Source organism: Leucoraja erinacea, chromosome 17, assembly GCF_028641065.1.
Source record: "Leucoraja erinacea ecotype New England chromosome 17, Leri_hhj_1, whole genome shotgun sequence".
Taxonomy (NCBI): Eukaryota; Metazoa; Chordata; class Chondrichthyes; order Rajiformes; family Rajidae; genus Leucoraja; species Leucoraja erinaceus.
The window spans coordinates 36,947,507-36,973,685 of NC_073393.1; the positions used below are offsets into that span (position 1 = coordinate 36,947,507).

The window sequence follows — 26,179 nt, forward strand, 5'->3', positions numbered from 1 at the left end:
AGCAATGAGAATCTGAAGGAAAAACTATGGACACGACAGAACTGCAGATGAAGAGTCAAAAATATTGGATGGAGAAGTGAAAACATGGGTGCAATAGAGTTCATTAATAATGGTCCATTAATAAAGTCAAAAGAGATTCTTAAATACTTATTTGTTATGACTGTTGGTTCATGAATGTTCCACTTTTCAGAACAATGCCCAGTTCTACGTCACCAGTGAACCGTTTTGTTAAAAGTCACTTGTTGATACAATTCTGATTTAATACCAGGTCCAATACATTTACTTTTGTTTCCAATTAAACAATTCCACGTTTATTGGATCAATATTCTCACACATTTTCACAATCTGCTTTTGAATACAAGATCTGGGACTTATTTTACAATAAAATATTTTTACATTTATTGAAGAATTGTTTCACACAAATGCACAACATTTCTGACAAGCAAATGCAAAAATCAGCATTTTTGTACAAAAATCTGGCAGCCTATTGATGCTCCCCATTTAGTTTCTTTGCTGCAGTTAATGCTTTCCATGACTTGTATTTATGCCCATTTTACCAGTTAATTGTTATTGCTGTTGGCCAACCTGTACAATAATCATCAATTTTGGTTTCCCCTACTGCACACAGCGTTTCACCTCATCTAGATTCTTTCTTGGTTTATTAAAAATAGGTCAACTGGTTAATAGAACCATATAGCATAGAAACAGGCCTTTTAGATCAACAACATCCATACCAACCCATCTACACTGATCCCAATTTTCCTCTTGCATGAAACTCCTGTCCCCAAACCCCATCTCTAATTCTCCTGCTACCAATGTACACTAGCGTTAATTAACCCACCAAGCAGCATATCTTTAAATGTGGAAGGAAACCAAAGGATCTAGGGGAACCCTGTGCAGTCACAAGGGGAAAAAAAGTGCAAAATCCTTACAGACAGCACCCAAGAAGATCATGATCAAACCTGGATCTCTGGAGCTACAAGTTAGCTACATCAACCAACGCACCACTTGACAAAATAAGTAGTGGCCTTCATTAATTCTTGATGTCTGTAAAATTCATGAAAGATGAAGCCAGTAACATCTATGCATATGTGGAAGTTTACTGAGATGGAATATCAATAGATTCTGTGGACAATTATGGTCAAAAATAATTTCTCAGAACCTCTGCTATACCCGATAGGACTCCAATCCAGTACAAAAATGTACTGAGGGGATTCTGACTGTAAAAGACCACACACAGCAAAATCACAAGGTGTTTACATAACTAAAACTATGTTGAAAATTCGAGTAGGGCAAGACAAATTGTTAAAGGATAAAGGGACCTCGGCAAAAGAATAAAAATTAGTTGGAAAAAGATGAATGAAATTACATTTTCTCTCAGATTAACGTTGGGATTTAGATCTCATATTTGTGAAGAAGGGTTCAAAGAAATAACCTTGTTAATAAAATGTTTTGAGAAGAATAATTAGAAGAATAAGTCTGGAGTCTTTGTGCATCCTTATTCTACTGCATGGAGCTTCAAGTTTTAAAAGTTACAACTAACAACAGTTTCCAAGTATTTAGCTGCGTGTTAGATTTTAGATACCGGTCAGAAGAATTCACCAGAAAAATTGATCATTTGGGACTTCATAATTAGATATATAAATTCTCGTTTCCATCTGCAAAATATAGCGGGTGCAGGAAATTTGAAATAAAACCAAAAATGTGAAAAACACTCAACAGACAGGCAACAGCTAATGAAAGAAACACTTTCTGCTTTTGCTTCTTTGTCCTGTTACTCCTATTGTTACTTCATTTGTCCAGCTTTAAATTCAACGATTTTCCATTTCGTCTTTTCCTCCCTACTTTTTCCAAAACACATTTTTATCTCTTTGGGAATCCCTTTTTGAATCAAATTTCTATGATCTGATATGTAACCTAAGTGTCTATCCACAGGGATGCTACCTGCCCTGCCGAGTGTTTTCAGTCTTTTTTGTGTTTTTTTTAAATTCTCCAAGTTACAAGTTGAAAGCCAACTTCATTTTGTTAATAAATCAAGTACGAACATCCTTCTCACAGAACTACATTCAAATAAACTTTCACAAAACAATGACACTATTGGATTTGACCAACTTAAGAGCATACAAGGAGATAAATTGGAATGCAAGTTAATTTTTGCTAATCAAACAAAGCTTGTTTAATAAACAATAGAATATGGCATATCTAACAGATCTTGCTACCTATGCAATATGTTTCAACTACATAAATGTGCAAAATACCAGCTCTTCTCTACACTCAGATGCAAGTTTGGACTAGTATTTTCCCTTGTGATTAATTATTTTAGTTGATTCTTATAGTGTCAAAGGGAGCTCATTTCCTCTCCATTGAAGACAGCTTTGTTGTTGGTTAAGAAGAAGATCTCATGTAGATAGATACATTAAACTATAATCCAGCTAGAAATCTCCTGTTCACTTACTCCACTAAAGAAAGCTAATGGTTTTGATTATTACAATACCTCATGGTGGTGCCATTTCAGATATCCACGATAAAATGGAAATAAAGGCTCAAAGATTCATTGAAAAAAAATGCAAGTCTTCGCAAAGTGAAAAAGTGTGACATTTGAACAATGAAACAATTCTAGCATAAAAAATAATAATTAAAATATTCATTGGAATGCACATGTTACTTGTATACATTGCAAAGAAGTTAGTTGACCCTTTGCTCTGGGCACAGTTCAACTGATCAATGTCAAACCTCATGATGACTGCAAAAAGGCTGCTGCCACACCTACTTGAATGCATTCCATGGTGATGATGAATGTATTCATCACCAGCATTTTACTGTGACAAATTGAAAAACCCACACACCACACCACAACCTGTTTTGCTAAAGAAATAGAAAAATGTAGATTAGTTTTATCTCTCACTTATAATATACAAATATAAATTTAAGGACATGAATATTTGAACAGCTTTTCTACAAAAGTTAAAAAACAGTCACAGTCCAAAGCGTGCTGGCGTATGGCGTGGTGTCACTGGTGTTCCTGGTTCCCTCCGCCCAGGTGTATAGATCTTGACCGACCTATAAAACAATGACAAAATCATAAGGAATATTTCTTCATTTCAAATTAAACAGAAAGGTAGGTAAAAAGTATAAATTAGACAAGGCAAATCACCTTTAATTGCTGGGTTCAAAGGTTTATAATAATAAGCTATTTACATGAATAGCGGCACTAAGCAATTTTCTTTTTCCAGCTTGCAGTTCCTGTGCAAAACACACATCAGGCTGTTCTTTTCATCTATATTAAATTATCTTGTCTATCAAGAGTCTGCAGCTGTTTTTTTTATTTTCCTTCTCAATTCAAATATGAGAAGCAGGCAATAAGTAAAAGGCTAGCTGTATCGTTCAATCAATCAAAAAAATTGTTCAGCCAGACAATCTCAACCGCCAAATTGTTTTACTGATGAAAGGATAAAAAGAAAAACTACTAAGATTTTCTTAATGCACTATTGTATAATCATAAACTTGTTTCCACATAAAAAGGTTTAGGATTTTATTACAGCTAATGGACAATGGATATCTTCTCTCTGTTACAGCTAATGCAAACTCCTAATACAAGCATGATCTCAAAAGGAGTTTCTGTGGAGTGCAGGTTGCAGACTCAAAATGCTAAATTGAGGTGTTCCAGCTGTATCATTGGAAGATTGTAATTACAACAAAGCAGTTTACACAGCCAGTTTCCATTAACAATGTGGACATAGGAATTTATTATGAAATAGCTAACATGGGATATGCATGCCGACAAGATTTTTATATATTGCACGTTAGTAAAAATGTATTTATAGGCATTGTACAAATAATTGAAAAAGTAGACTGCATCACAATCCAAATGTTTGTTTTGCACTAGCATCAAGGTACACATTAATGTTGTGTACAACCAATCCCCTCTTTTTTCCTCCACTTCTGTATTAAAGATGCTTTTAACCCTCAGCACATACAATTTGTGGGATGTAATGTAAATCAAAAGGAGATATTAATTATTTCCATGGATCTTGGTAGTAAAACAATAAAACATAGGAAATATTTTAAATATTCAGCTGCTCAGAACAGTAGGGAATTTATGATCTATCACCTGAACCGAGAATTCAGATCAGAAGAAAGGGAGATGACCTGAACCATTAACTGGGTTTATTTCTTCACGGATGCTGCTTGACCTGCTGAGTACTTAGTGCTTTCAGCTTAGATTTCTAGTATTAGCAGTTATTTTGCTTCAACTGTCATATTGTCCAATCTAAGATTTTAAATTTCATTTCTTATGCTTCTTTACGTGATTTATATCATAGTTGACAATCTCAGATGAGAAATCCAGTGCAACTCTCCAAGGTTATCCTTTACATTTCCTATGCTCACCAGATAATGGCAAAAAGCATTTAATTGATCGAGCCCTTTTTTCATGCCATGATCTTCCTCAAAACATCTAACCACTTTAAGTACTCCAATATTTTTACCTGCAACACTCTCAACGAACAACAACTGCACTCTAAATCAATCCAGAGCCTGACGTCAAGCCTGAACTTGTCCCTTAACAGCTTGCACCTTAACATGCCATGGTATAAAGTACAACAGCGCCATTCAGGATGAATAAATACACAATTTTTCTATCCTTCTCATTTTTCTGTGGGAATGCAATCCTATCATTTAAAAATAGAGCTAAAAAGCTTTGCAGTTTCACAGAAGAACCAATGGGGAATGCAGGGGAGAGTTAAGACTTGGCCTTCCATCACAGCGAGGAGGAGATTCGCTGTGATGGATGTTTGTGTAAATTGTGTTGTCTTGGTTCTTCTACTTGTTGGTATGACTGCAGAAACCAAATTTTGTTTGAACCTCAATGAGGTTCAAATGACAACAAATAAATTGTATCATTGTATCATACACACAGTAAGGACATTTTGAAATTAATTAGTTTGTGATATCTTCATGCCCAGATTTCATTGCTGGGCATGCACACTTGATATTATTTTACTTTATATACCAAAGACAAGAATATTCAGCTGGTGTTGAAATAAACTTCACACCCACAACCAGTTATTGTTCTTGTTTAGACATTAACACATTCAATAAGCATAAGCAAATCAAAAATATATTACATGGCAGCCCAAATGACATTAGAAGTCCTCCAACATAACAAATGAATATCCCCATACCTGCGGAGGAATGCATCATATGCAAAGAAATGCAATCTTTATTCTGCCAAAGTAAATTACCCATAGAAGCAACGGGGTATGTTATTTGTAGTTATATTGCCAATTAAGTGATACGCTATCATATTGTTTGTGAACTCATCCAATTGGAACTTGAACCATGTTTAAGATTATAGCTCTTACCCCTCATGATGTGGGGTTCTAGTTTCAAGCTGCACTAGGAGATGAACACAAATATATCTAGTATTGAAGAAATGCCGAATCATCAGAGGCGTCATTTTTTGAATGAGATATTAAGCAAGAGTTCCATCTGCACTCTCAGATGTAGATAAAGGATCCTGTAAAAGCATTTCAAACTAGAGCAGTAGTATTATCCCCAACTCTATGGACAACGTTTAATCTTCAATCAACAGTTCTAAAGAAAAGCTTATCTGTTAGATAAGCCTAGCTAGAGAGAAAAAAAACACATACTACATTGTATCGGTCAGAGGTGAACAAAGGCTGAAGAGAATTATATTCACAGACCGTCATATTCTTACAATGAAGGCTATTATGAATTTTATTCAACCCTTTAGACGCTCACGATTTTTCACTACATACCTACCGAGAGAAGTATTCAGGAATTTTAATGCAGTGGGATTGAAACCACAATGTTCAATCACTTGGTTACACAGAAAAGAGTTTGGGTATAGCTTTATTTAGAAACCACAATGTTCAATCACTTTATTGGTTACAATTTCAATACTTAATACAACACAAAAATAAAAGCAACCATTTCATAACCAAGCTTGATCCGCACTGTACCAAATATTGAACCTAGTCCATAACAACAAAATACAATTTTATCTTGACTAATGCATCTAATTTTTGCTAAAGTTCTATGACCCTTGCAGATAGCACATTTACTTAAATAATAGATGTAAATTGCTGTCTCGGCATGAAAATAGATTGTTCAACAAGTTATATGGCATATTTCACTGCCAGTAACAAAATCAAAATTGAATGGAACACACCATCATTGGATGTGTTTTTTGGCTGATGTCATCAGTTCATCTGTATTTTTCCGACCTCCCCAGTTGAATTTAAGATATCAAATTATGGTACGAGGTGGAACAAAAACAAAACTAACAAAAATTAAAATGTTGTGTTAAAATGGAATATTGCCAATTATAAAGATAGCTTGCTTTCTGATGGCTCACTGGGTCAATTGACTGCAGCATCATAATTGGTAAGAATAACCACAGTGGCGCAGTGATAGAGTTGCTGCCTTACATCGAATGCAGCGCCGGAGACCCGGGTTCGATCCCGATTACGGGTGCTGTCTGTACGGAGTTTGTACGTTCTCCCCTTGACCTGCGTGGGTTTTCTCCGAGATCTTCGGTGTCCTCCCACATTCCAAAGACGTACAGGTTTGTAGGGTAATTGGCTTGGTAAATGTAAAAAAAAACTGTCCCTTGTCGGTGTAGGGTAGTGTTAATGTGCGGGGATTGCTGGTCGGCACTGACCCGGTGGGCCTGTTTCAGTGCTGTATCTCTAAACTAAACTAAACAACGATCCCAGACACAACAGATGAGGAATTAAGCTATGATGAGGAATTAAGCTATGATGAGGAAGAACGGTAATAAAAATAATACAATTGATGTCAACTGCCCTATGCTAAAGAAAGACAATGCTGAAGTTGCAAAAAGAAATACCCAGCATTTCCATTCCTTATCACGAGCAATACATTCTTCCTTAATAGCCCATATTGAACAAGAGAACTAGCTCACAAGCAGTATTCCCACCACCCAACATACATGAAGCAGCCACTTGGCTTGCATACTCTCAGGTCTGCCATTGTTTTTAGAACTGTACTAAAGGACCTGAAATTATTTGAGGGAAGTCAGTGATAAGTGCAAGACATTTTGAAACTGAACTCTTGTTGTGGATATTAGCATTTCTGAAGTCAAATCACCTACTTGCATTTGTTCAACAATATAAAAATAAAAAGATTAAATGTTCTGGATTTTTATGCCAATTTCCAGGAGCACCCTACAGATCCGCCACCCTTTGCCATTCATAACTTTTGCATGGCAGAAGCCTCAAAGATACGGGATGATACGGTCCCTCAATATTTCCAGTATTTAAGCTGGGGAAATCAGTTATTGGAGCTTGCCCACGTTAGATTTGGAAAAGGATCCATGGATGCAATAATTTCAACAGTGAAGGCAGGGTTGCAGAGGAGGAAAGAGGTTTTTAAATTTTTGTTAAATCTTTTAAATGATTTGTGTCATTAGTCAATTTTCTTTCAATCATAACATACTGGAAGTCAGAAATATTCCGTCAATAATAATTCAGATTCAGAAACATTTAAGAACCCTTACAGCTTTATTAGCCAGTAAAGTTCCACCTCTATCTTTGCCAACTCTCTAAGAGTTCTTGCCATAGAGGGAGTACAGAGAAGGTTCACCAGGCTGATTCCTGGGATGTCAGGACTATCATATGAAGAAAGACTGGATAACCTCGGCTTGTACTCGCTAGAATTTAGAAGATTGAGGGGGGATCTTATAGAAACTTACAAAATTCTTAAGGGGTTGGACAGGCTAGATGCAGGAAGATTATTCCCGATGTTGGGGAAGTCCAGAACAAGGGGTCACAGTTTAAGAATAAGGGGGAAGTCTTTTAGGGCCAAGATGAGAAAATCATTTTTTACACAGAGAGTGGTGAATCTGTGGAATTCTCTGCCACAGAAGGTAGTTGAGGCCAGTACATTGGCTATATTTAAGAGGGAGTTAGATGTGGTCCTTGTGGCTAAAGGGATCAGGGGGTATGGAGAGAAGGCTAGGATACTGAGTTGAATGATCAGCCATGATCATATTGAATGGTGGTGCAGGCTCGAAGGGCCGAATGGCCTACTCCTGCACCTATTTTCTATGTTTCTATGTTTCAATGTTTCCTGGAAAGAGACAGCTTCAGCTGGTGTTTGGCAAACTTTGGGCCAGTACGTAAATCCAGGGTGTAGTGACGAGAATTGGCTGTTGCATACAAATAAGGAAGCATTTCACCTTTTCTGTGATTAAATAAAGGGAATGAGAATATATTGTGGAAATTAATTAAAAATAAACTCCACAATTGTACCTTCAAATTACATTTAGGAATTAAACTGTTATTTGTCAAGAGATGCAGTTCAGCATATTATTCAGCAATAATTCAGTAAATACTAACACCAATTAGGAAGTTCAGCATGTCTCCAAGATCACTCATCAACATCTACAGAAGTGCCGCAGAGAGCATTTTATCAGGGGTGCATCACAGCACGGTTTGGGAACAGCTCCATCCAAGACCGCAAGAAATTGCAGAGAATTGTAGACGCAGCCCAGACCATCACACAAATCGACCTCCTTTCCATTTATAACTCCATTTATATCTCATGCTGTCTGGGCAAGGCCAGCAGCATAATCAAAGATTAGTAACACCTTGGCTACTCCCTCTTCTCCCCTTTCCCATTGGGCAAAAGGCAAAAAAGGCAAAAGACACACCTCCAGATGGGTTTCGGCCCGAAACGTTACCTATTTCCTTCGTTCCATTGATGCTGCTGTACCCGCTGAGTTTCTCCAGCATTTTTGTGTACCTTCGATTTTCCAGCATCTGCAGTTCCTTCTTGAACACCTCCAGATTCAGGGACAGTTTCTTCCCAGCTGTTATCTGGTAACTGAACCATCCTATCACAACTAGAGAGTAGTCCTCAACTAATATCTACCTCATCAGGTAGATATTTGGACGATATTTGATTGGACTTTACTGGCTATATCTTGCTCTAAAAGCAATTCACATTATTTCCTTTATCATTCATCTGCTAACTGCGAATGGCTTGATAGGAATCATGTATTGTCTTTCCGCTGACTGGTTAGCACACAACAAAAGCTTTTCACTGTATCTTGGTACACGTAACAGTAAATTAAACTGAAACTCACCAAGTTATAGTTTCAATAAACTTTAGGTTTGATTATTATTTCTATTAATATTCACAAGGGTGTAAAATCAAAGATAGACACAAAATGCTGGAATAACTCAGCGGGACAGGCAGCATCTCTGGAGAGAAGGAATGGGTGACGTTTTGGGTCGAGACCCTTCTTCAGACGAATAATCAAGCAGGATATACACTGTCTGTGATAGCAAGGTGCATATTTAATGCATATGATCACTAGCAACATTCATTTATTCCCATAAACTGATTGCTGAATATTGAATAAAGAGAGAATAAAACAGGAAACATAAAAAAAAACAAGAATACAGTCTAAATAGAGCCAAATAAAAATTAAACTCCATGAAAAATATATCACCAGAAAGAAAGCTTTATTTTGTTCCCGTTAAAAAACAGTTAACATTCATAAAAGGAACAACATCTAACCTTGCAGTACCATCTCCTTTTTAAAATACCTTGAACAAGAAAGCCCTGGATATCTTTCAAATTATCAGCCAATTCAATATTGTCTGAATTACTCCTAAGTGAAGGAAGAGCGGAAATCTAGAACTGATTTCTTATCTATTTCCATACTGTTGACTTATTAACTGTTGAATTAGAATAATTTGCCTGACAATTTACAATGATTAAAAATCACATTGTCATCACTTGCACAGTATTCTGTAATGCATTTTGCTCAATATTCCATTTTAGCAGCACTGATAGCTTGAAAGGAATATAATCCTTCCTTTCATGCACACAGGTGAAATTACAAAATATCAATGATGTACTCATATTTGCATGATATCTGGTTAACTGAACATCTTTGATAAATGTATAAATTTATCAGCAAATCCACAAAACACATTAGGCATACATTGATTGCACATTTTTAATACATCGTAATTTGGTATTGCATCAGTGACACCTATTGGTGACCTTCTTCAAAGAACTGTTCAAAAAGGGACGGTAGTGTTTTATATTCAATATTGGACAACTATAGGAACAGAGAATATTTTCCTATCTCTCTTTCCCAGAAATGGCAGGCTATTATTTCATTCACTTGAGAGAAGGGGAAAAAGAGGGGAGGAGAGACTCTACCAAAACTAAGATGAAAGTCACCAGAACAATTATGTTCTCCTAGAAAAAGCTAGACAGATCCCCCAGCAATTTTCATGCTAGATATTGTTTCTATTCAATTTCTTAAATCAAAGTCTGCTGCGAACACTCTCGGTTATATTTAGAAGTGCAACTACTGATGGCTGCCTGACAACACTAGACAGCCACAATATTACATGAAAAATCCTCACAAATCCCTAATGTTTTTTGGTTAATAAATTAACAGCAGCTTAGTCTCAAGAATGACAAAATATAATTACTATTCTTAAAGGCTGACGTTAAAGCAACTGTATAGGGATGAATATTTAAAATATTTACATTAAATTGTGTCAAACCATACTTCAAACATTAACTCTGCATGCATAATTAATTATATTTTATGTACATTTTGAATAATCCTTTTTCATAAGGGTTATAACTGTGATGTGCAGAAAGATGTGCTTAAAATGAATGTCTGAATCAGAAGATTAATATATTTACTTCAAAGCTAAATCTATTTTTTATAAATTTTTACCCAATTAGATTTTCACTATATTATCCCAAGAAGGTATCTCACACGGCAGATGTTTTGGTAGGAAGCAGTATAGTAACTATCACGCAGAGAACTGAAAAAGGCACAAATGCTCCTGGCTGGCAGGTAGACCAATGCATCTCAGTTCCACAGCTTTATTAAAGTATTTCAATACTATTGCTTTGTTCATTGCAATAAACATGAAAACATGAGCCTAATTATAAGAAAGTACAGCAAGCAAACAGATGGCTACGTCAACCCTTGCTGGGAATCGTAAGTCTGCATTTCTATGTTCTGATTATTTTAAATGCGAAACAATAGTAAATTAAAATTACAGGCAAAATTGAATATTAAGAGTGCTTTTGATTTCTTAATTTAAAAATGGCCTGAACAAGATTCTATTCTGACAGTCAGAATAAAGGCTTTAATAATAGTCTGGAATGCTATGATGCTTAGCAGAGTAGTGAAGCCACTGGCTCGCTGCTGAGCAAGTGACAACATATTCTGTACCCTAGCAGTGCAATGAAGAAAACAGGAATACACTGGAGGTGTGGCCATCATGTTCCATGAATTACAGAGCCAAGGGAACAGTTACATTGGTTTTTGTCCCCTTGGGTTTATGCCAGTTGAATCAGAACGCCACCCTTCATTTTAAAAAGGCAAGGTTTAAATGTATTTATTTCAGTACATATTCATATCCCTAATTAAAGAGAAATGTTGTGTGCTGATAAAGAAATGTATCATTTGTAATTTTTGTTTTTTAATAAAGGTATTTGTATTCATTTTCTAACATCCAACTATCAAAGATATTTGGAAACCGTGAAAAGACCTTCTGCAAGAGGCAGGGCCTAACTTCCCTTGAGTTTTAATAGTTCACAACTAATTTATTTGATCTACTTGGCAATTACAATTTCTAGCCCACAGCACCTTGTAAACCTGCACTGCACCATACACCATGCACCGCAAACAATACATTAGAAGCTGTAGGGTTGCAAAACTGAATGCATGGCTAGCACAGACACAATCTAGGAGGCCCACGTATAATCAGTGTAAACCAGCTCAGTTTGTGTATCCGTACATGCACCAAGGTGAATTATATCATTTGGATATTTTAAATAATATAATTTGGATGCCTGAGTAGTTTCAAACTTTGTCTCATAATATTCTTGATACTAAATGCATTTTCTTCAGACATTTTCTTTGGTCTTTCCTACACGGGTACACCACTCTCGCTCTCACAGTTAATCCATATAAGTGTAACATTAAGCTGTTATTTTGAAAGAACCAACCATTAAGATAGTGAAACGTACAAGACAACAATCAATTTTGAATTTGTAAATATTGATTTAACTGCCAGTTCTTCTCAATAAGACTATTGCTAAGAACTACAAAAATGCAGGTCCATTGTGATAACGGGATGGTGATGGTAGTTTAAGAGGAGGGTGGGAAAAAGGATGATTTCTATGCCTGGGCAAATAATGAATCCATTAAAAAAAAGTAATTACCCATGTACTTCACGCATACTATACTACACTGCTGAAATCGTCATGAAGAATAGTTTTTCTCTTCCCTCTCAAGGATGTGGGGATTCATAATCCTACAATTGGATAATAGTCATGATTTTTGTAAGAATTGTGAAAGCAATTTTGCACCGAAGCCCATTGAAAGGTTACTTCCACTGTACTAACACATTTCATTTAAGTCTTAAGTCACAACAAAAAAAAATTCAGTTGGATTCTAATGATAGGACAATGTTATAGTAAATACAACAAGTTATTCATAAATCTACTGGAAAACCTATAGCAATTATTTTTTGGCAACATCGGCAACAAGACCAGAAATTCCAAAGAGATATTAGTTTATACAAGTATATTCAGTTTGATTCGGGGTTTTTTTGAAATTTATAAAATGCCTTTACAATGTAAATTTTGACAGTGCTGATACTCAGCAACAATTAAATAATTATTTTCTTTGTTATATTCATATTAAAGACTGCATAATTTAAACTAATCAGACGATTGCCGCTTTGCATGGTGGAAATGGAATCTGCTCCACTGGCAATTACATTATTTGCATTAGAATGTGGCATCATTGGGAAACAACTGAAGACATACATTTTTAATTATAATCCTCCAAATGAAGAAATTCCAATCAACATTACTGTCAGTACTGAAATGTCTGAAATATTTTGGCTTGAGATAGTTATAAAAATAGTTAAATTATTTGATTAATTAGTCTGCACAGCGAATTCCTAGTATTGATCTGTCTTTTTAATCAAAAACGTTATACAAATCCACATATTTAGTTGCTTATATTAAGGTCACAACCAGTTCACACACACATTACCTAATAAAGGCATAATGTGCAAAACTAACTTTATGCTTCAAGCACAAAGGAAAATTAATGATAGATTAATGTCACTTAAGTCTCGATTCAATGCTTGTTAAAAATGTAATTTAATTCCATATCAATGGAAGCCACTCTTGTCAAAAGAATTGAAAGGCTGTTGTGCTGAATTCAGGCACAAATTCTGCACAGATTAAGGGTCACACGAAAGGGTCATACGACCTCAATTTGGTTAGTAATATGTTAAGTTCACAAAATAAAATCTCAGTACAGCAGATGTACCGTTACAAGGCAGAAGATGTGGTACTTCTCGACCAGAAATGAGAGTAAAAAGATAGGCGAGTCAATAGCAATGTTTCTCTGCCAATAGAAAATTGTGCTATGGGCCCAAAAATATAACAAACTATTTGCAATGTTTTCTGAATAAATGGCAAGTTCAATATAATCCTGATGGATATTTATTCAGACATGAAGAGAAAAATGTATTTATGCACACATCATTTAATGAGTGGCAAGTCATGTACTGCATACTAGAGTTATTAAAAGGATGTACCAAAACTGAAAGTATAATTCACTCCAACAAAATAAATAGAAAATCTTATTCATGACATTTCGGTGAAAGATCATCTCTTACATGAAAATAATGTACTGCAATTATGTGAAAGAGAAAGTGATCGTCTCCTTGCACATTTTAAAAATAAAATGCTGCATGATAAACCAATAAGTTGCTCATTGCAACTTTACTTTCAACTGCATGGATTTTTTCAAACACCAACAAAATTCAATATATTAGATTTGGAGTTTATCCTAATTCTCTATATTTTTAATTATCTTCCTAGTTCATCACTAATCAGTAAAACACAGACTTATTCATTCTATATGCTATGTTTGAGCAAAGTACTGAACAGGATTATGTGCCTCTATCCCCCCCCAAGAGCACATTCCAGATTACTCGCATGATTTTAGTGGATGCATCTAAAACAGCAGTAAACACTCTCAGAATGATTAACTAATTCTATGTTCAGTCCTTCAAAAAGGTGTATTACAATATACCCAAACAAAAGGGAGTTTAATTTCCTTCCCTAGTTTTAAATTAATACAAATGGGGACCCTTTGCTCCTCTTGGACTGTATCCAATTCTACAGCTAACTTACTTTCTCTGTACCTGCATTGCAATTGTTTAACATTTTCATAAGTAACTCAAGAAATAAAGCTCGAAATGTTGAAGTACGATGATTTTTGACTTAACGGCATAAAACTTTACGCCAATATGTGGAAATCTCCACGCACGCACACACGCACACTATCAAACTTTTAATAGTTATACGTTTTCAGTTATTTGCAGAAGGTTTTTGAAAGTAGACCATCTTACTTTGACGAATATATTTCACATTCATTTTTCGGTTTTAGTCTTTCCATTCCAGAGTAAAGAGAAAGCTGTTTGAAAGTTCTACCGTTACCATTTCAGTTGTGGAATGCACGTAGACCTAATCTACAGTAACAACCTGTCAGGGAAAAATGTCTGCCTGCTCAGCACCATATTAAAATTATCAGATGGAAAAAAACTCAAGGACGTGCTCAACGCCTCGTTAAAAAGTAACATCCTCACTGATTCTTGTGAATTCCTAGCCCATGACTGCCGAAAGAAGAGCAGCATTTAGGATACCACTCTTATTATCTTCCTCATTTTTTTTATGGAAGTAAATATTATTCTTGATAATTAAAAACAACTGCAAACGATGGGGATCCAAATTAAAAACAGACAATGCAGAGAAAACACAGCAAATTGGCATCATTGATTTAAAGCGAAACATTTAGGTTGAAAATTTCTATAACTAGGGAAAAAAATAAGTTGGTTTTAAGTTGGAGAGCGGACAAAGGAACTAACTCTGATAAAACCAGGCCACTGTTGTCATGGAGATAAACTGTAAAGGAAACAATCCAGTCAACCCAAACAATCCTTCCAGATGAAGAGGCGATTCACCTGCACTTCTTCCAATCCAGTGCACTGCATTTAGTATTCACAATGTGGTTTCCTCAACTTGAGAAAACAAACAGATTATATGACCGCTTTGCCGAGTACCTGCACACAGCCTGTGGAGCGACCCTGAGCTTCCTGATGTCTGCCACTTTAATTCTCCATCAGACTTCCGTTCTGAATTATTGAATCAAGATCCAACAGAAAGTTGAGAAAAGGCACCTTATCTTCTGTCTGGACCCTTTGCTCCTCCGGGACTGTACCCAGTTCTACAGCTAACTCACTTTCTCTGTACCTGTATTGTCATGTTGGCACAGATTTACACTCTTCATTAGTACAAGTTGACCTGCCAGACACATCTGATTGTACTACATTTCATAACATTTTTGATCTTTTATGTTCTCACTCGCTAACTGCAATCTTTACTGAACTCTGAATTTGTTTGTTTTTTTCCCAGAGATATTTCCTTAGTCACAACCATCTTTCCTCCACCATCTCTACAACTTTAAACCAACTAGTTACTTTTCTAGTTCTAGTACTTTTCTACTTTGATTGTTTTGTAAATCCTAACTCTGTTTTTCCTTTCATAGATGCTGCCTGACTGCTGATTCCAGCATATTCTGTTTTATTATTGATGTAGTATGTTAAGTAGTAAAAAAGCACGTGAAATAAATTTCCCATTGAAATGTCATTTTGTACATTTCTATCAAGTTATCCAAAAAGATTAAATTAAACTTTCAAATTTTCTAGTTGATTTTTATAAAAATAAATTATGAATCATCACTGGCATGAATTTGAACTCTTTAATTGGAAGTAGTCAGAGAAAGAGATTTTTAAAATTGGAAACTCTCCTACTATAATCCTTGCTTTCACAAGTATTACAGTTTTTTAAAACTCCTTTAAAACATGGACATTCACCATCTTCCATTTCTCTTTTTCCCCATTTCCATTTTTTTGTTTTCCATCCCTTGATGTGACAGTTCAACTCACATTTAAGTTAGAATAACAATTTAAATGCAATCTCATCCATACCTCTGCTAGAAGCTACCTTTGCCATTGCCAATTCACTTATTTGCATTAGGGTACATCATCTTGGTAGAGTAGTGCCATAAATAGTATATTGAAGTGGATCCTGGTCTGCCAAGCAAGATTATTGCTTGTGGTTCTTGACCCTACACTGAACTGAGTCAAAGGAAGAGCCCCATTCTGGCTACCCACTATGCCATAACATTGGATGGTAATGACCGGGCCATAGTCAATACAGTCACACAGGTACACATCCAAAATGGCTGTGTCGGTCAGACAGAGGCCAAGCTGGGGACAACACTTAGCTTCTATCAAAGCTGTTGAGTACATTGTAACATTTGTTTTTAACTATCCATGATATTCACAAACATTTTGAAAAATAGGTGAAAATGAACTAATTAAAATTTTAAACATATAGTTATCAAAATCATGAAAAATATTAAACTAATGGAAAATAAGTAAAAATAGCTTTAAAAATAAAACCAAAGTGCTCGAGTAACTCAGCATATCAGGCAACATCTCGGGAGGGCATGAATTGGCAATATTTCATGTCTGGATCCTCCTTCAGCTTGGTTGCAGTAGGGAGAGGAAGATGGAAAAGAGGTGTGGGCAGGGCAAAGTCTGGCAAGTGATTGTTGGATGCAGGTGAGGTGGGTTTGATTGGCAGATGGGTGGACAAAGGCAGGAGGTGAAAAGGAGATTAAAGGGCATCAGATAAGGAGAAAAGGGGAGTGAAATGTAGAGCCAGAGGGGGAGATATAGGAGGAAGAGATAGGTGGGGGATGGGAATGGGGACGGGAGAAATGAGTGTGCACCAGGGTGGGTGTATCATTGGGTGATAAGCTACAAGCGGAGCATGAGGTGTGCCACACTATCACCTGGACCGGTAGCTCGAAACTATTTTCAGTTGAAAGGAATGTTATTGCAGCATTCACTATACTAGATTTCAGGCATGCATCCAGTGAATCGGCCTCCACTGCCTTCTGAAGCAGAGAATTCCACAAATTCACAACTCTCTGGGTGTAAAAGTTTTTTCTCTTCTCAGTTCTAAATAGCCTACCCCTTACTCTTAAACAGTGGCCCCTGGTTCTGGACTCCCACAACATCGGGAACATGTTTCCCTCATCTAGCGCGTCCAATCCCTTAATAATTTGATGTTTCTATAAGATCCCCTCTCCAGAGCTGCCAAGTTTTGTCAGAGCATTTCAGTATTCTAGTACCTGAAAACCAGTATTTTGCTGAGGAAATCAGTATTTTTACCCGGTACCATTTTGCTGAAATTTTATTTTTAATGTGCGGTTTTACCCATGTACAAGCATGCATAACTTGTTTATTGTGTATTTGCAATACAGTTTATTGTGTATTATATGTCATAGCTGCTTTCTTGCATCTCTCTGTCTCTCTCTCTCTCTCTCTCTCTCTCTCTGTGTTGGCTGCAGCCATCGTCTGCTTCAGTAAGGGAAGCTGGTCGGTGATTGGTCACAACGCCCTTTGGAGACTGCGTTTGATTGGCCGCCGAGTGACCAGCGCATTATGTGATTGGAGGCAGCGGCTGATTGGACAGGAATTTTAAGGGAAGCTAGTCGGTGATTGGACACAACCCCCTTAGAGACAGCGGTTGATTGGCCGCCAAATAATCGGGCACAATAAAATTGACAAACAGGAAAACAAAAACAAAAATCTGAATTCCGATTTAAATCGGAAGAATATCATGCATGATTTGCAGTTCCTTCCTATTGAGAAGAACCCTGGCCCAAAACAACTCCTAATCCATTCCCACCACAGATGCCGCCTAGCCCGCTGAGTTCCTCCAGCACTCTGTATTTTTTTATTTAACTGAAATTGAAGATAGACAAAGCTGGAGTAACTTAGCGGGATAGGCAGCATTTCTGGAGAGAAGGAATGGGTGACGTTTCGGGTCGAGATCCTTCTTCAGACTGAAATGAACTCTCGTCGGTGAGAGTACTTGTGATTGTCTGAAGAAGGGTCTCGACCCACAACGCCACCCACTCCCTCTCCCCAGAGTCGCCGCCCGTCCCGCTGAGCCACCCCCACCCCCCCCGTGTCCACCTTCAACTCCAGAGCCAAACCGCGGAGGGAAAGGACCAGGAGCCGCCCCGGGCCTGGGCTCCCCCCCCCAAACAGGAAGGAACCGCAGATGCTGCCATCCCCGCAAAACGGCAAATGATTCCGGGAATGCCGAGGCGAGAGAGGGAGCGAGAGCGAGAGCGAGAGAGACGAGATGGGGAGCGGGAGAGAGAGCGCGCCATAGAGGGAGGGAGAGAGAGCGAGGGATGGAGGGGAGAGAGAGGGGAGAGAGGGAGGGAGAGCGAGAGCGACAAAGAATGAGAGACAGAGAGACCCAAGCACCACGGCAGACCAACGCCCACAAAAACAATCATCCGTATTACTTGGCAGCTCTGCCTCTCATCCTTCTAAATTCCAGTGAATACAAGCCCAGTCGCTCCATTCTTCCATCATATGACAGTCCTGCCATCCTGGGAATTAACCTTGTGAACCTACGATGCACTCCCTCAAAGCAAGAATGTCCTTCTTCAAATTAGGAGACCAAAACAGCACACAATACTCCAGGTGTGGTCACACAAGGGCCCTGTACAACTGCAGAAGGGCCTCTTTGCTCCTATACTCAACTCCTCTCATTATGAAGACCAACTTAGCTTTCTTCACTGCCTGTTGCACCTGTATGCTTACTTCAGTGACTGTTGTACTAGGACACCCAGGTCTCGTTGTACTTCCCCTTTTCCGAACCCGACACCCTTCTTGCCTCCAAAGTGGATAACCTCACATTTATCCACTGTTTTTGGACTTTTCCATACGAATAGACCGATGGTAAAATCAAAGTAAAATATTCAAAGAAAATCAGCTCAGAATTGCAAACATAAATCTACATATAGAAATCTAGAGTTAACAGGTCATTAAAACATGTTTCATGCTTCAGGGTGACCATTCTATTTATAATTGCAAAAAGTTAAAAAAAATGCTGGCTTAGTTGAAAGTGAAATATTGCATCAAGGATATCCAGTATGGAGATCCTCATCAAATTTCTAGTTACCTTTATAAACTGCAATACAAAGAGAGAGTTGCAATCCTACAGTGATGTTAAACTTAAGTCCTGAATGTTCAAATGAAAGGTCCAATGAAATCTACTTAAAATATTTTCTCCCAACATTAAAGCCAATACTCTACATATTCCACAAAAATATCTCCAACAAAGTCAAATCACACATAATTTTTAGGGATCCTGTTCTGTACCAAATAGGTACAATGACATCTGCACGCAAATGCCTACCGTTACAAAGTACTTTGAAAAATGTTTTAAATATTAAAGAACCTATTTAAATCCACGTTTTTAAATATACCTTGTATTTAGAGGCACATTCAATCGTTTTATTTTTCAGCACAAATACAAAAATGTGTTCCATAAAGTTTATCCCAACAATTGCGAGGGATTCTGAAAATTAGATACATAGCAATGAAACTGTGGCGCCCTCTGGAGATTGCACATGGAAAAGATAGCAACAGATCAGAAAAATGTTTTCAAATCAAAACAATCAAATCAAAGGGAAAAAAATCAAAAATCAAAGAAGCTGCATTGTACTCGACATCAATGCAAAAAGATCTACTGCAAATCTTCATTGTCTGAGAATTTTCAGTTCAAATTCTGAAGCCTGCATATAAATACTCAATCAGCTATTTATCTTCCCAAGCTATTCTGAACATTTTAACAAAGTTACACGGCAATTTTATGTTAACTTTTAGAGTGGAAGGGGATTACCCGAAATGACATATCTGTATGAACATATATATTTTTTAAATCTTAAAGATTTCACATCTGATTCCCAATTCTCTATTTGAAAATGAAACCATTGAACACATTTTGATTGCCTGTTAAGATTATTTTAAATACCAAATGTTGTTGAATTGATAAACAGATCATGGGGAAAATAATGTGTGCAAACTAATGGCAAAGCTGTCAAGTCATTAATAGGCAAATTCATTTGTAATTGAGGCAATAATGAAGTGTCCATTGATAGCTTGCTCTTTTAAGCTTATGGGTCATATTCAATATTTTTTTAAATGATAACAAAACTATTAAGCAACATCAACAGAATACTTTAGGGGAAAATACTAAATGATCCATACCTCACACTATTCAAAATATTCTTTTTTTCCTGTTCTTCCTTCCGTGCCCGAAGCTGTTCCTGCGCCATGGCCATTTCTTCCTCCATGGACGACAATTCCTCTTTGGCTCGCCGGCGATTTTCCTTTTTTATTTATCATAAAATATAAGAATTTAAGGATCATTTTAAAGTACAAACGTGGGCAGTCTAATGCTGATCTCTAGAAGTGAAACATTGTCTCTCCCACTTCAATACTTTGCGAACTACAGCACAACTTGTTCAGCATGACAGGGACAAGATTATAATTTTTCTGAATTTAGGTTAGAGATGTAATTAATCAATGTTGCATAGTTTTCTGATTTCCCCAATTTTATTTTAACAAATTCTCTCTCTGATATATTGGTTCAGAGGGGGTAAATGTTTACTATTAAAGATTCAAATACATTATTAAAGGGTATATATTTTGCTTAGTTCCAAACGATGATGAAAGTATTGGTTAAAAAAGCTTCTTTGACTTGGTGTCAATCTTTATATCTTCATGTTTGCAACCCACATCCTATGCTAGTTTCGCTCCTAAAAGTCTGAAGAAGTGTCCTGACCCAAAATGTCACTTATCCATTTGTTGCTGGAGTTGCTGGACTTGCTGAATTACTCCAGCATTGTGTGTCCATCTCTGGTTTCTGCTCCTGCTTGGTAGTGGTGAACAAAGATGGAACCTACATTCATGAATCGGGGCTTCTTTTCAAATATTCTTCACTGAGAGTCATTATGTGAACATTTGTATGTACATAAGAAATAGGAACAGCAGTCGGGTATTAGTTTAATTAAGCCTGTGTCAACTTTAAATAAGATAGATGATCTTTACTTCAACACCAGTTTCTTACACCTTCTTCAATCACTGGATTCTGCTCATAACAAGAAGAGTCTGAAGAAGGGTCTCGCCCCGAAACGTCTCCCATTCCTTCTCTCCAGAGATGCTGCCTGTCCCACTGAGTTACTACAGCATGTTGTGTCTACCCAAGATATTATGGATCTCTGCTTGGATTACAATCAATGACTTTGACTCAACACCCTTTTGAGTGAAAACTTCTCAAGATTCACCACTTTTGGGTTAAGACATTTCTTCAGCATTCAGTCCCAAGTAACCCACCAGTTTAATGAGTTCATAAGTTCCAGGAGCAGAATTAGGGCATTCGGCCCATCAAGTCTCCTCAGCCATTTAAACATGGCTGATCTAACTTTCCCTCTCAACTCCATTCTCTTGCCTTCGCCCCATAACCCTGACACCCTTACGAATCATGAATCTGTCAATCTCCACCTTAAAAATATACATTGACTTGGCCTCCACAGCCATATGTGACAAAGAATTTCATGATCATGGGATTTTGAAATCACGAGCACCTAACCAGAGGATATATTCTCATGATACCCGAAATAGCCCTAGAAATGCTGGGCCGGTCTGACAGCAGATAGGATAGAGTTAACACTTCAGATTAAAGATTCATCATTAGAATTGTAAAAATAGTTCTGATCCAGGGTCAGAAATATTCTGATACGCTTTCTAGAGATGTAACCCAACTTGCTGAATATTACTAGCACTGTTTTATGTTAGATTGTAATTGTATGCATTTTGTAAATTTGCTTTAAATCAAGAAGTATCACAGGAGGCATAGTTAAGGTAAATGTTAAGTCTTTTTCCCCAGTGTATGGGAATCTAAAACTCAAGGGCATAGCTTTAAGGTAAGAGGAACATGGATTTAAAGAAGACATGAGGAGCAAAATGTTCCACACAGAGAGTGGGGGTGGGGGTATGTGGAACAACATCCTTTCCATTTCAAAAAATGAAGGCAAGACTGAAGGATGATTTGTTGAAAGCAACTGTACCAGATTGCTGGCAAGCCAGTGGAAAAAAGAACCACACATTTAGAATTTAAAGAAGAATGCAAAATTTTCCACACAGAAGTGGGGGTGGGGGTACCCCACCAGTATACTGATATGTGGCAGGTAGCTCACTCCAAGAAGAGAAGGGATTGGAAAGATGATGGAGGTAGGCTGCGAGGAATGAAGGTAGTAAGGAAGGCAAATTTATTTCAAGAGGGCTAGAATACCAAAATAGGGATGTAATGCTGAGGCTTCAGAAGGCACTGGTCAGGCCGCATTTGGAGTATTGTGAGCACTATCAGCCCCATATCTGAGGAAGGATGTTCTGGTGTTGGAGAGGGCCCAGAGGAGGTTTACAAGAATTATCCCAGGAATAATTGGGTTAACATATGATGAGTGTTTGAAGACACTGGGCTTGTACTCATTGGAATTTAGAAGGATGTGGGGGGACCTCACTGAAACTTACCGAATAGTGAGAGTCCTGGATAAAGTGAATGTGGAGAGGATGTTTCCACTAGTGGGAGAGTCTAGGACCAGAGGCCATAGCCTCAGAATAAATGGATGTACCTTTAGAATGGAGCTAAGGAGCAATTTCTTTAGTCAGAAGGTGGTGAATCTGTGGATTTCATTGCCACAGCTAGTTGTGGAGGCCATCAATGGATATTTAAGGCAAAGATTGACAGATTCTTGATTAGTGTGGGTATCAGGGGCTATGGGGAGAAAGCAGGAGAATGTGGTTGAGAGAGAAAGATAGATCAGGTATGATTGAATGGCAGCGTATACTAGATGGGCCAAATGGCCTAATTCTGCTCGCAGAATGCATGAAGGTTGCATACTATTATATGGACGCAACAGGATAATTAGCCTTGGAAAACAATAAAAAATGAAAAATTAAGGGTCAGGTATTGCAACAGATTCTGTGAATAGAGTACAAGCAACATGCTAGGTTGTGGGGCAGCAAGGCAAATGGAAAATCAGCAGCTCCAAGCGAGGTCTTCAAATTACCTCAAGATGCTTCACAGGCGGCATCATCAAACAAAAAGTGACATGGGTCACATAACATAAATTGACATGTTTAAATGAGTGCCTCAACAGAATTCAAGGGATTAGGGCATGGTAGCTGAAGGCCAGTGATGGAACAATTACATTGCAGAAAGAACAATAGGCCTTAATGAAAGGAATTCAGAATTCAGATATTTCAGGGTTGATAGGCTTGAAAATAATGAGAATTCTAACATTAAGTCATTACTTTAATGAGAGTTGGTGTAAATTTGGGGCGTGGTGGAGGAAGAATGGAAAGAAAATTAAATGACGCAAATGCAGTGTAGGCAATCCAGGAACACAGAAATAAAAACATCAAATCCAAAACAAAATGTTAAAAATTGGACAAGAAAATAAAACAGAAAAAGGAACCAACTCCAAACGAGGCAGAAAATGCACCAAAAACTCTAATGGTCTGTAATTACAGCTTCACCACATCACCACCTAGTGGCCAGAAGCCTTGCCAGAACAATTATCATTTAACATGTTATCTTTTATTCCATTTAGAAAGTATAAATATGAATCTATGTTTATATCCCATTATTGCTATTGATATAGAAGGATTAACAAAAAAAGTGATTACATGAAATGAGATTCAAGAAAATCTCACAAAAAGGACCCACATGCCATGATCAGGAATTTCAAATCATGAACTTCTTGCTAAACATCTATACATTTCACGAGGAGAGGATTGACAGACAATCACTGTCCTCATTTTTTGCCACATTTCTGCGTGCAAGTAGTTCGGCTATAACATGTTTCACTACACAAATTGGATGTAATGCATTTGATGAATTCGGGAACAATATTTGCATTGCATGGGCCAAATTGCTTATAACACAAATCTGATCGAAAACTGGAGAAGCATTTAAAAGTAACATTGGAATAGACAAGCAGAAAGAAAGTGGTCGTGGAAAAAAAGTCCCATGAGGAAAAAAAACATTCCATGTAACCACCCAGCAGTAATCGCCTACCCTTGTCTCCCAAGAATACAGACTGCTAGCTTAACCTCAGATGGACATTGAAATTAACAAGCAATCGCTTCTGTTGACACTTGTGCAATGAAACAATGTAACAAACCACCTTTAATTTTCTCAGCTCGCAGTAACAAAACTAAACTTCTTCCTGTTAAAAAGACCTTTAATTTTGAAAATCCTTTGGGGGAAAAAATGTAATTGCGAGTCTAATGCTCTCAATCCCCTAACCACCCTTTCCCCATGACACAATTGTATTTTAAAACATAATTTTCTATAATGCAAGATTTCTGAGGAATGCGACTATCCTGTCAAAGCAAAACTATCTGTATGTCATTAATGGGAAATTTTAAATTGACACGTTGCATACTCAAACCAAGCTATCAATATCTGTGACAATGACAGCATCAATGACAATGATGCTAATCCCAACACTTGAGAAACACCTCCCTCCATCTAAAATCATCAACACAAATCTGCTTTCTGTCATCAGAACATAACAAATAGGGGCAAGGGGGTAGGCGATACTTCTCCTTCCCCCATATTCAACAAGATCATGATTTATCCATTCAGTCTGAAGGAGGAACCCAACACAAAACATTGCCTATCTATGACCTCCAGAGATGCTGCCTGACCCACTGTTACTCCAACACATTATATTCGACATACGATTCCAGCATCTGCAGTTCCTTTTCTCCATGATTTATCTTGATTCCATTTTCTTATCCAGTCCCCATAACCCTCCATTCTTGTAAAATACAAAACTTTCACTCAGACTTAAAGTGACAGTAAATCGGCATTCACAGCTCTTGGATACAACATTCCAAAGAATCACAAACATACAGCAGAAGAAATTCCTCCTCACAAAGAACACGTGGAAATAGGGTCAGGAGTAGGCTCTCAGACCGTTCAAGACTGCATCACCATTTAATACAATAATAGCTGATCTTCGCTGGCCTCAACTCCTCTGTGCCATTTTACCAAACCCATCTATCCCCTGATCTGTTCCATCATCTCTACTTTAAATAATCATCTTTGAATGATCCAGCTCTATCACCCAGCAGGGCATGGAATTCCAGACATTTAAAACCCGCTGTAAGATATTTTATACGTACCTCTAGTTTAAATGACAAGCCCTTTCTCGCTGTTTTGTCCCCTCTTTCTTGACCATCTCATTAGTGAAAATATTTCAATCTAGACTGCAAGTTTAGATCATGTGGGATCCAGGGAGAACTAGTCAGCTGATAGAGAATTGGCAAAAAGCAGAGTGTGATGGTGGCAGGTTGTTTTTCGGACTGGAGGCCTGTGACTAACGGTGTGCTTCAGGGATTGGTGCTGGGTCCGTTGCGGTTTGTGGTTATGTCAATGATTTGGATGAGAGCATAGAGTGGACATGAAGGTGGGTGGCATTGTAGATAGCAAAGATGATTATCAAAAATTGCAGCAGGATCTTGAGCAGTTGGGCTGAGGAATGGTTAATGTACATTAATAGAGATAAGTGTGATGTGTTGCACTTTGGGAAGTCAAACCAGGGCATGACCTTCAGTGTATGGCAGGGCTCTGGGGAATGTTGAAGAGCAGAGGGATCTGGAAGTGCAGGTACATAGAAGGTGGCATCACAGGTAGAAGGGGTGGTCAAGATGTCATTGAGCACATATCCCTTCGTCAATCAAACTCTTGAGTATAGAAGTTGGATCGTTATGTTATAGCTATACAGCTATATTCAGATTCAGATTCAATTTTAATTGTCATTGTCAGTGTACAGTACAGAGACAACTATACAAGACATTGGTGTCGATTGAAGTCCTTACAAAACAGTGATCTTACACCAAGATAAGGATTCATAGGTTTTATTAACTACATAGCAAACACAACTTCTCTCTGAAGAGTTCCACTTATACTAAAAGGGAAGCAGCAGACCACGATACTGAAAAGCTAGTGGGCGTAACTACAAATGCATGACTCATAACACGAGTCACTAATCTACAATTGGTGAGGCCACATTTGGAGTATTGTGTTCCGTTTTAGTCACAATGTT

General features: G+C 37.5%; 1 protein-coding gene across 3 annotated transcripts in view; it reads right to left on the minus strand.

Annotated features, from left to right (window-relative positions):
• Positions 1-278: 278 nt before the first annotated feature.
• Positions 279-26,179, minus strand: part of dhx38 (DEAH (Asp-Glu-Ala-His) box polypeptide 38) — a 90,532-nt gene continuing 64,631 nt past the window's right edge. For all 3 annotated transcript variants that reach the window (XM_055648959.1, XM_055648961.1, XM_055648960.1), the window contains exons 26-27: positions 20,268-20,389; positions 279-3,060 (exon numbers count right to left, since the gene is read on the minus strand). In XM_055648959.1, coding sequence (XP_055504934.1) covers positions 2,976-3,060; positions 20,268-20,389 — 207 coding nt within the window. In that variant the 3' untranslated portion in view covers positions 279-2,975. The remainder of the gene's footprint in view (positions 3,061-20,267; positions 20,390-26,179) is intronic.